Source organism: Gymnoscopelus braueri (genome assembly GCF_963280865.1).
Source record: "Gymnoscopelus braueri genome assembly, chromosome: 15".
In the NCBI taxonomy this organism is placed as follows: domain Eukaryota; kingdom Metazoa; phylum Chordata; class Actinopteri; order Myctophiformes; family Myctophidae; genus Gymnoscopelus; species Gymnoscopelus braueri.
Window position 1 is genome coordinate 18,403,010 of NC_137620.1, and position 13,194 is coordinate 18,416,203.

The window sequence follows — 13,194 nt, forward strand, 5'->3', positions numbered from 1 at the left end:
ACATCAATTTGGGGGTCCTTGTTTGAGAAGCACTGCTTTACATGTCCTTGAGCAGCACCAGCACAGACACAAACAGGAGGCAGACAGCGGTACGAACCACAAAGCGGAGAAGGAGGGAGTGAATGGAGGAGTGATGTCCTGATTGGTCGGATGGAGAGGTGACAGGACGTTCATTCTCTGTAATGTGTAAAAAGTGAATAAACATGATTGATGACATGAACAGTAAACCCCTCTAATGTATTCAGGCGTTTACAATTGTGGTGTAAATTGTTTAAGTGATTAAGACGGTAGTGTGTGTGTATAATATTTTTATTGACAATAAAGACACAGAACATTGACAACAACTAATTATATTATGTCGTCTCTGTCGGCTGGAAACCTAATGTCCAAAACTGTCACTTTTCAGGATTCAAATAAAGAAATAGCAAAAGTAACAGATCTACAAGCTCAACACACGTCGCTTTGACGTGATACAATCCCTCCCGTTTTTCAGTTCCAACATAAAAAGATTAATAGGATAGGCTCAAACCTTTTGAAAAACGTTTGAGGGACATAAACAATATGATACTAAATATTAAATATATATTTTTAATTCATGGTGTAGATCCTTTAAAATATGGAGACAGGAGGTTTCTGCCCGACAGCAACGATGTCATGCCACCTCTAGATGTCCCTGACTGTCTGAACACTGTATTTGCATTACGGTTCTACTCACGTCTCACATCCATCCAGCTCTCTGGTGAGTCTCCAAGGTCAGAGATGCTGCACTTGTAGAATCCTCCATCAGACTTGTAAACACTGTGGATGGTCATCTGTCCTGTAGACTCAGTCCTGATGAGGGATCCATCTTTATAGAAATCAGCTGGGAGGTTTGAAGAAGCCTTTGCTGGTTTCTGATTTCGGTACCAGCAGCGCAGAGTGACATCACTTCCCTCCAACACAGGAAGTACAGGGCTGTCCAAGATCACATCACCATCTGAACACAATTGCATCATTTGCCATGGTAAATCATTTGATAGGCTACTGTAAATCATTTTTGATATAGTACACTGACTTTTCAATAGAACATTGGTTTAGAACAGTGGTTCTCAAAAATAGCAGATCTACAAGCTCACAGCGTGTCACTTTGTGGTGTGCTGCAAACTTGTACATCTACTAATTTTGAAAATGTTTGAAAAATCTTGGAGGTGTTTTGAAAAAATGTTGAATAAATCATCTCTACTGGGGGGTCCCTGGCACAAAACATTTTCAGATGGGGTCCCCGGCCAAATATACAGTATATCATTTTGAGGGTCCTTGGCACGAAAAAGTTTGTACTGATTTAGAAGGCATTTGTAGTGGGTTAATGAACTTACCAGTCACAGTGATATTTACAGTATCAATTCTGTGTGGTTTCTTTTCAGACTCACACCAGTAAACGCCACTGTCTGATTGGCCTACACTAGAGCGTTTACAACCACGCTCATCTGTTCTCCCCCAGTCATGACATTTTCCAGCCTTTCCATTTGCATTCCTCATCACTGTCCACCCAGCAGAGTCTCCTTGTGGTGTCTCACAGTAGAAACTGATAGATTCATATCTGAAGAACTGAGACCTGCTGGGACTGACAGTCAGAATAGATGAACCTGGAGAGAGAGAGAGAGAGAGAGAGAGAGAGAGAGAGAGAGAGAGAGAGAGAGAGAGAGAGAGAGAGAGAGAGGTTTATACTAATAATACATCCAATTTATATAGCGCTTTTTTATAATTTTTTAAGTGACTTTACACAACAGAACAACTTTATTTAGAGAATAACTATTGTTAAGGAATTTCTTCATTGTAAAATTCTGGGGGCAGTGACATAGACACACACGGCCGGAAGAGGGGCGCCTACAAATTCACGCCCACTTTTGACACAGCGCCGCTACTCGAGGTCCTTTAGAGCGTTGAACTGCAGCTCTCAATGCAATCTCTATGAGAGGCATTGTAAAATACCGTAATTTCACTGGTTAACTACTGAGGCTGTAGCGATTTTTTGGTGTTCTAATAAAGTGTCCCATTTGTTTGATTTGTCCTTTTTAATGTGACATACCTGCCATCTCAATATACAACCCACAATATACTATAATATTCTCCATCAGTATCTCAAAAGTTCTAGCATCTGAAATCTAAGGTTTAAGTCGCATGGTATATACGTCACGGACGCATCCCTTGAGGTCTTCAATACCCAGATACGTTTGTGTCTTTATAGGTTATTTATTTTGAACAATTATTCAAACAGCATCTTGCAAGACTATTTGTATATTAATACTAACCTGGAGTATTCACTAAGTATTCCATTTAGTTGGGTTATTTCCCCAACTTACATTCAGGCAAGTTAATACAACAACGGTAAACCCACACGTTTTAATTTGTCATGTACCGTCGGAGCTCCGTGGTGGGTAGAAAATTAATATAAGCCTATGAGATGTTCAAAATATAAAAATCTGAACAAAGTCAGTCGGGATTGGGATGAGAATTCCCCACTTCAGAGTGGACGCTCGGCGCTTGCGTAAAGACAGTGATGTCACTGAAATGCGACTACTGTGTCTGTGTGTCCCTCTGCGGTGTTAAAGACGGGGTGCCGTGATTTTCAGTGATTTTTTCCCCCCCTAAAACATAATCATCAGGTATTATGGTTAAACTAGGAGGAAGATTTTTTTCAAAAAAGTGTACAGAAATTGTTAAAATTATGTTTTTATGTGGACACGCCTCCAGTTCATTAAGTATACCTGGTTCTCACCTTAGCAACACCCACCTGTCATAGTCCCTCCTCCTCCTCATGCCCACACCTCTTGTGTTATGATAATGAGGGGAGGGTATAATTTTACTATGTCACTAAAGGGCTGTTTTTCTTGGCACGTTTGACCCTCAAGATTTCAGCCTCCAGGTAGAAACTCAAAATAGTCCGCGAAGACATAAAACACCATAAAAACCCCACCAGGGGGCTTAATGAAGTTCTATCAACCTCCTAGACACATGAAAAACAGAAAAAGTGCAAAACCATGGCACCACCTCTTTAACATTATATGGGTAACCCATAAAAGTGGCAAATTAAATGTGAAACACATCAACTATTAAGAAAACAAGAAGATATGTTGACAAATACACTCCATACATTTGGAAACATATTTTTATTTAAATCAATATCGTCTCCAGTTAATGTAGGATAATCTTAAAAGTAGGCTAACTCTCATATCCTCTCATGCATTGGCAGCTGCAGTACATCGTTCTCGGACCTCGACTGGAGGCACTGTCTCAAAAGTGCATGGGCGTGAAATTTGTAGTTCCCGTGTTAGTCTATTGACTAGAGCCACCACTAGAGGACACTGTGAGGCACCACATTTGACAAATAGGGAAGTCCATGTTGGAAAGGGAGGTGCAAGGTAAACCGCTGTGATAGTTTTTTTAACCTGACACATAGCAATGTATTTAGTTAATGTTGCTAGGTTTTTGTCACATGTCATGCTTGGTATAAAGTAACTCAATATTTACTGAAGTACCGTACAATTGTGAGGTATTTTACTTCACTTGAGTATTTACATTTTTCGACTTTATAGTCCACTACATCTCAGAGACAAATATTGCTCCACTACAATTGTGTGAGTATTCTTTATATTGTAATGCTACATTGATGTTAAAAACTGAGGAGAAATCCCCAAACATACCTGTTGAAACTTGTTCAGATGTTAGTTCATGTAGAAACAGCAGTATCAATGGAATCAACACTAGGAGAAATAATCAAGAACTTATAATGCTGTTCCAGCTGTACTGAGCATGTGACAATAAAAACGCTGGACCTTATATTTGAATGCGCGCACACACACCCTATACTCACACAATAAAATGTATAGAGGTAAGAAGTCCATGTCTTTGCTGTATTTTTTCACTTTTTCAGAGAAACTCGTCCTGGTTTAGTGAGGAAACCCACCTATCAGATTCACACACACACTAGAAGTCTGTGATGACACACATGCGTGTATGGGTGCATGCAGTATGAAAACAATAAAAAAGGGGGACAGGAAGAAATGCCGCAATAGCTCACAACGCACCACAGCAATATCTATCAGCTATTTCCCACGACAGGACGCCTATTATGACATACCCAGAATAGGGAAGTGGTTGAGGGGTGAGTGTCTATGAGGTTCCGCAGTTACAGTTATTTGCAGATATAGATTATTATTACAAAAAACATAAATCTACAATCATACCTGTTGAAACTTGTTCAGATGATAGTTCATGTAGAAACAGCAGTATCAATGAAACACGAGGAGAAATAATCATTAACTTTGCTGTACAAGATGTACTGATACAGTTGTTGTTCTTTTTCTGTCGGGAGTTCATTACTTTGCTCCAGTTGTTTTCTGAGTTCTTGGTTGATATTTTCTGTTTTCCAGATGTTTGTTATTTTCCTTTGACTGTTCCTCAAGCTCTGTGATTCTCACCATGTTGTACCCTCTCTCTGTCATCAGCAGGTAGAGCAACTACACAAGCATCAACAAATGGTGACTGCACTGTTCCAATGTGCAAGAACACATTTGGACAGTCTGCCTTCTCAGTAAAGGGGGCAAACCTTTGGAACTCTTTGCCTATATCGTCCCGCGATATATCGCGATACGTTTTCGTGTATCGCTTTGAAGAAAAAAAAATCGTTTTGAAAATAAAAATTAATAATCAGGCATGCAAACAGCCCCGAGGTGAAAAGGGTGACAACATGTTGTTTTTTTTCGGGTCAGGTGTCACGCTATTGCCCTATTTGGATTCAAAACGGCTATTGTAGCTGAAAAGCTACAAGTTTGCGTCTGAATAATGCAAAAACAGAATTATTTGTTTGCATTTTTTCTCCCCCATATATTTTCATAATAAAAAAGTGTGTGTCGTATCGTATCGAAATCGTATCGAAGTTGTGAGCCAAATATCGTATCGTATAGTTTGGTGAAATTAGTGTATCGGCACACCCCTAGTTCTAAAACTAGAGACGGATGGTAATGTGTTAAAGGGGAAATCCACCCATTTTCAATATTTAACTATGTCATTAATATAGCATAAAGGAGTTGTGTGGAAATAAGAAAAAATTAAAAAAAAAATTAACATTGCAAAAAAATGTAACATTGCAAAAAAATTAACATTGCAAATTACACTGTGATGACTCATCATGGTGTAATTTGCAATGTTAATTTTTTTGCAATGTTACATTTTTTTGCAATGTTAATTTTTTTTTTAATTTTTTCTTATTTCCACACAACTCCTTTATGCTATATTAATGACATAGTTAAATATTGAAAATGGGTGGATTTCCCCTTTAACAGAGGACTCAAATTATGGTTAAAATCAAAGCTCAAACCTTTTTAGGAGAGCGGAAGCAGGTTTGAGTCTATCGATTCCAATGGAAGAGTGAACATGAACACAGCTTCTGAACCATTCTTTAGCCCCATGGTCACTGAACTAAATACTGGACCCGATCGTCACAAGCCACTCAATATTTACAAGATCTTCGTACTAAAATGGCTTTTTTTTAGAGACACAAATTAGATGAAAATCAACTTATATCTTAACTGATATCTGAAGAGTCCATCTGCAGTCTGACGGACGAGACATAGAGAGCTCTGGCCCTTATTGTCTCCGCCAGGCCGAAGGCATGGCGAGAGAGTATGTTTTACCCCCTGTCCGTCCGTCCGTCCGTGTGTCCGTCCATCCGTGTGTCATTTTGTCATTCTGTGTACAGCTAATCTTCGGCACCGTTGGCTTAATCGCAGCGAAACTGTGCACACACACTCCCTGGATGCCAGAGCAGAACCTCTGCCCCAAATATGTCACATGGGCATGTTATAGCGCCACCAGGAGGCCGATTTGTGCAAAACCCATTTTTTTATATTACTCCTACAGATTTTATCCAAACATCACGCAAATCAGTACACAGTACACATTTACCGATTTACCATTATAACTGCACCGATCTGCGTGAAACTTTGCACGCACACTCCCTAGAGGCCAAGGAAAAACATCTGCCTTGCATTTTTTTATAGCGCCACCAGGAGGCCGACTTATGTAAAACACATTTTTGGATGTTAAGCCTTCAGATTTTATCCAAATTTCACGCAAATCGGTACACATGATCCGGAGACCTGTGCTCCGAGGAGCACTTTTTAACACTATGCTCTGTCCCCATAAGATATTCTAAAAACTGATAAACTGAGATACTATATGTGAATATAGTATGTGAAATCATTATGGACATGTTAAAAATGTAATAAAATGTGTGTTCCAATGCTCAATAATATGATTTTCCATTATTAACTGTCTTGGTTAATTTTGCTAAACATTCATGCTAAACACACTAGTGGTAAAATATATGTCTGTCTGTCTGTCTGTCTGTCTGTCTGTCTGTCTGTCTGTCTGTCTGTCTGTCTGTCTGTCTGTCTGTCTGTCTTCTGTGAGGATCTGTTCACACTGTACATTAAGTCAAATTCATAGAACATGCCAATATAGTATCCAAGTATCCAGCAACAATAAAGGTGCTTGTGACTTTGATCTATGTTTCAGACAGCCAGGCTGGCCTCCATTCCTCCTCTCTGGGGTGGTGTGTTTGTTTCTCCCTCTTATCACTGGTTCTACTGGGCCTACTGGCAATAATCCACTGGACGCGACTCATTGGTACGGAGAATTAATGACATATTATACTACTGTACAGTACAGTACATACCTCATTGTATCTCCCTTCATCTCCTTTCAATCATGGATTTCATGTTTCTACTGTATCTGTCTGTCTGTCTGTCTGTCTGTCTGTCTGTCTGTCTGTCTGTCTGTCTGTCTGTCTGTCTGTCTGTCTGTCTGTCTGTCTGTCTGTCTGTCTGTCTGTCTGTCTATGCATGTCTGTCTGTCTTTCTTGGTTGGACTAATTCACTGGAGAAAGGAACAAAACAATAACTTACTGTAATGCCTCTTCTCCTCTCTTCCTCTCCTCCATCCTCTTCTCCTGTCCTCACCCTGTCTCCTCTCTTATATTACTATGTCTGTCCACTAAATAATTATTTCTATTATGCGTGGCATCTTATGCCTTATGACTAATCTTATTAGGCATGTTTTATTATTTTGGAAAAACTTTTGAAAATAGTGAAAATAGCCTAATCTTCAGCAACACGTTGTGAGCTTGTAGATCGGGTATTTTCACTACTTAAATGTATTTCTAAAAAAGTGCCTAATAAGTCATAAGGCATAAGATGCCACGCAAAAAAGGGCCCTTTTTCTCTTTAAAACGGATTGGCTAATGCTCTCTCTCTCTCTCTCTCTCTCTCTCTCTCTCTCTCTCTCTCTTTCTCTCTCTCTCTCTCTCTCTCTCTCTCTCTCTCTCTCTCTCTCTCTCTCTCTCTCTCTCTCTGCTGATTGGTTCTAATGTATTCTACAGAGCGGGAAGCTCGCAGGATGCAACATACAGCATCGCTAACCAGAACAGAGAGGAGGAAAGGTACATTCATCTATATCTACCTATCTACAGTGCGTATGTATTTACGTATACTGGTAGAAACACACTGGTCTATCATTGTTGTGGTCTGGGTGTGGGTGGAGTATAGTGTATCTGCTACAGATGATGATTACTTGAGCAGCTGTGAGAGAAGACATAATAGGATCATCTTAAAGGGATACTTCACTTTAGGGCCGGGGACACATTTAAAAAAAATATTAAAAATAAATGAAAAAAGTTATGGAAAATTCATGGCCCCCTCACGCATTAGAGTGTCCTACTAATGTGTGAGGGGGCCATGAATTTTCCATAACTTTTTTCATTTATTTTTAATATTTTTTTTAAATGTGTCCCCGGCCCGAGAGTGAAGTATCCCTTTAAATTAGATAAAATGCTCAGAAAACAAGACATCACAAATAAGCTTTGGGTTAATTTGTTGTGTTTGTGCATGTATGAGTGTTGTGTATGATGAAGTCTGTACGGTTGTTCTTCATCTTGACACGTGTGTGTTTTGTGTGTGTTTGTGTTGCAGGTGATCATGAGAGAGTCCTGACAGAAGGAGAGTGAGGAAGACCTTTGGTTAAAGGATGTGAGCTGTGCTTCATCCATGCTTTCTATACCGGATAGTGTGTTGTTGTTTTTGATGATAGTTGAATATTTGTGTGTAATATTGTGTATATTCCAATGATCCACCATGGTATCACTGTGAAAATAATCAGACTAATAAGATGTAGGCTACAACAACTAGCCTGTCATTGCCAGACTGATGACGTGGATTCACTCACATGTTCCTCCACCGTGGAGGAACGTGTGAGGCTAGGCTAGCAGGCTATAGGCTACACACAAACACACAGTTTTGTCAAATACACTGAAATCATGAAAACTGCAACACGTCACACTGATAAAACAGAATAGAAACATGACAGTTTGTTCACTGTAGATGTCATTTCATCAGAGGATTGTCATTTTATATTACACAGTAACAATATGGAGAATCGGAGCAGCAGGAGCGGTATTGCAGTCGCTGTACCGCACTGTGGTGACAAAAAGACAGCTGAGCCAGAAGGCAAAGCTCTCGGTCTGCCGAGCAATCTTTGTTTCTACTCTCACCTAGTAATTTTAAATAGTTCTCATGGTTTTCTGTTTCCAGGTGTCAGTCAGCTTTCTATTTCTGCTCTCTCTAAACCACCTGCTCTGTCCACGCACGCACGCACGCACGCACAGCATCTTAATTTTTAATCTATTTCAGGAGAGACTAGCTGTACTTCATAGTTTCCATATAGTCAAACAACTGTGCCTTGCGCTGTTCTGTTCTCACGTTTGAGGATGACGTGTACAAAAACAGAGATGGTGAATGTTTTTAAAAAGATACTACTGTATGTGGTTCAATATAGACCCAAAGCACAAGTTATACAAACAGGGTCTGTGGTATCTTACATTAGATGACATTTGCATCTTGATAAAAATAAACCATTTGTACACAGCACCTTTCATAGTATTGAGTTATGTTGAGGTTCAGAGAACCATGGGCCATCTGTCTGTCTGTCTGTCTGTCTGTCTGTCATATTGTTCCAATGGATATTGTGTTCCAATGGATCCAATGTAGTTAATATTCAGTCACAAGCTCTATTTTGATTGGTTATTTATAAAGCCCACAGACAGACTTAACCACTTTCACTCTCAACCACAGAGGATAAGACGCTATATGCAGTTTGTTAAAGATGGAGCCTTCTCATAGAGGCCAGTGTGAATTAAAGCACTAGTGGTGTCCGGGGACCCCCAGGGGTCCTTGAGGGGGGATCCAGGGGGTCCCCAGCTAAATGATCTATTATAGCATCAAAATCAGTTTACCCTCTTTAGCCCTATTTATACATCAGCTTTTCAAAAATAGCCGATCTGCACACTCCGTGACGCGTTGTGAGCTTGTAGATCTGATATTTTAGAAAATGCTCAGATGGGGGTCCCTAGAACAAAATTCTTTCAGATGGGGGTCCGCGGCCAAATACGTATCAGTTTTGGGGTCCTTGACATGCAAATATTTGAGAACTACTGAATTACATAACACACAATGAAGATTGAAACACTATGCATTAGTGTCTATTGTTGATTTACAACGATAATGTCAAAATAATGTGACGTCATAATCAGTTCAACTTTATTCTCAGACTCAGGGTGCGTACATACAACCCAGAACCCCAACATGGCACACATTCAAAAACAATGAATAAATAAAATGACACAAGCACAGTGCAATGTAAATTATTGTTTATTGTTGATGTACAGTAGTTCTTTCTGGTTTATGATTTGGCGCCCCCTACAGTTCTGACAAGCTCAACCTACCAACCTATACCATACAACTTGACATGACATTGAAGAACATTTTTATAAAGAAAATACCATTATAAAACAAATCTGGCATTATTAGTACTTGCTATAAGCTATTTTAATTGCTGACAAAAGGTTAGCAACATGATCTTCAGCTATATGAAAAAAAAAAACACCTTAAAGTTGACCTTGAGTACCTTTTATATTAAATAATATAGTATTATTTTCCATAGGCCCATATCAATTTACACATTATCCACTGCACATACCCAAGATGGGGTTATTTGCTGCTATTTTCATTTTACAGAATGTTTAGACTGCGGGTCTTGCCTGTATTGTTTAACCTTATAGACCAATTATTTGTTTACTAACATTGAGACTGGATGCACAGGTGATTGTTTCACGCAATCAATTCTCAACCTGTTGTTTTGGGGTGCGCTGGTTTCAGCACACCCCAACCCCCTCTTGTGTGTTGGCTAGTGAGGCGCGTCCTAGCGAGACCTGACAGAATGGGTTTCATTGCGCGCATACTGGTTGCACGCATACTGGTTCTTATCAGTGTGACGTCGTCTGTTAAGGGGTCTATTTCTACCTTTTTATTTCATCTTATTTGTCTTGATTCTTGATAGGAGGAAGTGTAAGTTTTACATTTTACCACCGGAGTTCACTGTTGAGTTACATGTACAGTGTACCTGAGGCCTCCACAATTATGTGAGCTATTAGCGACTGAGGTTCAAGAACAGACTTTACTGGAGTATTCCCAATTTTCAATACTTTTACTTCTACTCCACTACGTCTCAGAGGCAAATATTGTACTTTTTACTCCACTAAAATTATTTAAAAACTTTAGTTGCTTGTTACTTTATAAATTTGGATTATTATTACAAAACATACTTAACCACTTATATGTATGGTATGTATACTTCTACTATTTGAAAATAGCCGATCTTCAAGCTCACAACACGTTGCAATGCGATGTGTTGTGAGCTTGTAGATTGGCTATTTTTATACATTTTTCAATACATTGTGAAATGGGACATTGTGCATAATGAGTAGTTTTACTTTTGGTACTCGAGCCAATTTTGAATACAGGACTTTTACTTGTAACAGAGTATTTTTACATTGTGTTATTCATACTTTTACTTAAGTCCATCACTGATCACAACTACAATAGATGCCTTATCCAGCTTGTCTGACCTTGATCAACCTGGCTCCACACATCTACTACACCCAGATGCAGAAGACATCTCAACCGTACCAGAGACCAGAGACATTCTGACGGCCTCCTTCTCAACAAAATGAAAAAGATGATCTCTTCCACTCATATTTATTTTCACTGAGTGTTAACCAGGTTCTCTGAACCTCATGACCTCCATTATGATACAGAATTATATTGTTTAGTCATTGTTTTATTGTGTGTACACATTGTTTATTTTTATTAAGATTTTAATTGTCATCTCTCTAATCAATACCTCAGACCACTTGTACTTTGTGTCTACATTGAACCACATAGCATATATTTAAAAACATTCACCTTCACTGTTCTTGTAAATGTCATTCTTAAACGTGTGAACAGAGCAGGACACAAAAAAACCTAAACAACAGATGATCTCTCCTGAAATAGACGTGAATGTGATGCTGTGTGTGTATAGATGGACATTAATTAATGGTTAAGACAGTTATTAATGGTGAAGATCCATTGACGTGTCATGTTGGGTTGTCCTACACCACTGTGTACCTAAGGAGTTTAAACAAAGTTACAGTGTACATTTAAAACAGGAACTCTGTCAGAGAACAGTACACTGTATTTATGTTATCCACTGCTTTTCCTACAGTATGTGGAATAAAGAAATGAATTCACATCTTATTCAGTTGTGAGTGGTGTCATTCATTAAAGTTACATTTTCATTCCATCTCAACAGATCACTATTTGTGAATTTTAACCCTGAAAAGTAACAGTTTTGGACCCGACAGAGACGATATGTAGTGGATGGAGACTTAATTAATGAACAAACTACTTCTAATTTATCCTTGAATCCATGTGGACATTAATGCCAAATATCATCAAAGGTTGGCACTTTGGTACGTACGTACTGTACGTACTTTCCCAATGTTAATATTCTATAATAAAACCATATGAAATAATGTCATATGAACCATTACTGTACCATTCTCATAGTCATCAGAGTGATCCATTACTTCATAGACGCTTGTGTCACCTAAAGGTAAACAAAAGTACACATTAATGTGGTGCTTATTGTTGTTATTTCACACATGCTTTCAATTTAGTAAATGATTCTGCTATTTAGAAAAAAGGAAAGGACATATGTTAATATACTTCCAAAAAGCACATTCATTGTTTAATGAATGAAGGTTTATTTTGAATTTGAAGTTGTAAATTAATTCATATTAACATAACAATAAATGTTTTTTCCCTTTATTTTGCAGAAAGAGAATCATATAGGCTGTCCTACTCTCAGTCCTAGATTATATTATATATTATATCATTTATAGATATGCTGCTGCCACCACCCTTAAGCCCCTAGATGCCATCTACCACTCTGCTCTCAGGTTCATCACAGGTGATCCATATAACACACATCATTGCACTTTATACACTACAGTTGAATGGCCCTCTCTCTCCATGAGACGAGACCATCATTGGTACATCTATATTAAATAAATCACCAACATATATTTCATCACTGTTAAAACCAAATACTTCCACCCATCAAACACGCTCTCAGGAATACCCATTATCCCATTATTGGTCCCCAAGGCCAACACCAAGCTAGGCAAAACAGTTTTCAGTTTTAGCGCTCCCTTCACTTGGAACGAATTACAACGCACTTTAAAAATGGATTCCATGGTCTCACTGGGTCAATTTAAAAACTTGCTAGCTAATCTTGTTGTTTTAAATTGTCACTGTTTTAATTAAGCTGTCTTTATTACTGTTTTATTCTGTTTTTTGCTGTTTTTACATACATAACTTGTTTATCGTGTAGTTTTTATTCATCGTTATTATTTACACTGTTGCATTATGCTTTTGTAATCTCGGCATCATTGAAAATGAGGGCTCTGCCCTCAATGTATCCCGAGAAAATAAATAAAGGTTAAATGGAATTTTTGTTTGTTCTTGTCAGAATTGTCCTTGACCAACATGATTGGTTCAAAAACTGACCGTGCTGCAGTGGGCAGTACTGATCATCATGAGCCCCACTTTGAATGGTCCCCTGGTCTCCAGCGGAGGCCTGATTGGTTCCTTGAGACTGAACTGGTCTGCAATTAAAATATATATTTTGCAGAAATGAATAAGAAATCTTTTGAAATCTATAGACATACTATGAATTATGTCTTGAGACAACTTGTTGTGATTTGACACTTTAATAAAA

At 38.6% G+C, this 13,194-nt stretch overlaps 1 protein-coding gene across 1 annotated transcript; it reads right to left on the reverse strand.

Moving 5' to 3' along the window:
• Positions 1-3,895, reverse strand: LOC308102338 (uncharacterized protein). The gene is made up of 4 exons (XM_080452003.1): positions 3,854-3,895; positions 3,684-3,743; positions 716-976; positions 1-177 (listed from the first exon to the last, which is right to left on the reverse strand). The coding sequence occupies exons 1-4, from the start codon at positions 3,882-3,884 to the stop codon at positions 38-40; spliced, it is 492 nt and encodes a 163-aa protein (XP_080308129.1). The 5' UTR covers positions 3,885-3,895; the 3' UTR covers positions 1-37.
• Between the last annotated feature and the right edge of the window lie 9,299 nt (positions 3,896-13,194).

Coding starts and splice junctions, on each gene's coding strand:
- LOC308102338 (XM_080452003.1), bottom strand. CDS start 3,884: ATGGACTTCTTACCTCTATACATTTTATTGT. Junction 3,744..3,853: donor ACCTCTATACATTTTATTGT/GTGAGTATAGGG, acceptor TATTTCTCCTAG/TGTTGATTCCATTGATACTG. Junction 178..715: donor GAGCTGGATGGATGTGAGAC/GTGAGTAGAACC, acceptor TACACATTACAG/AGAATGAACGTCCTGTCACC.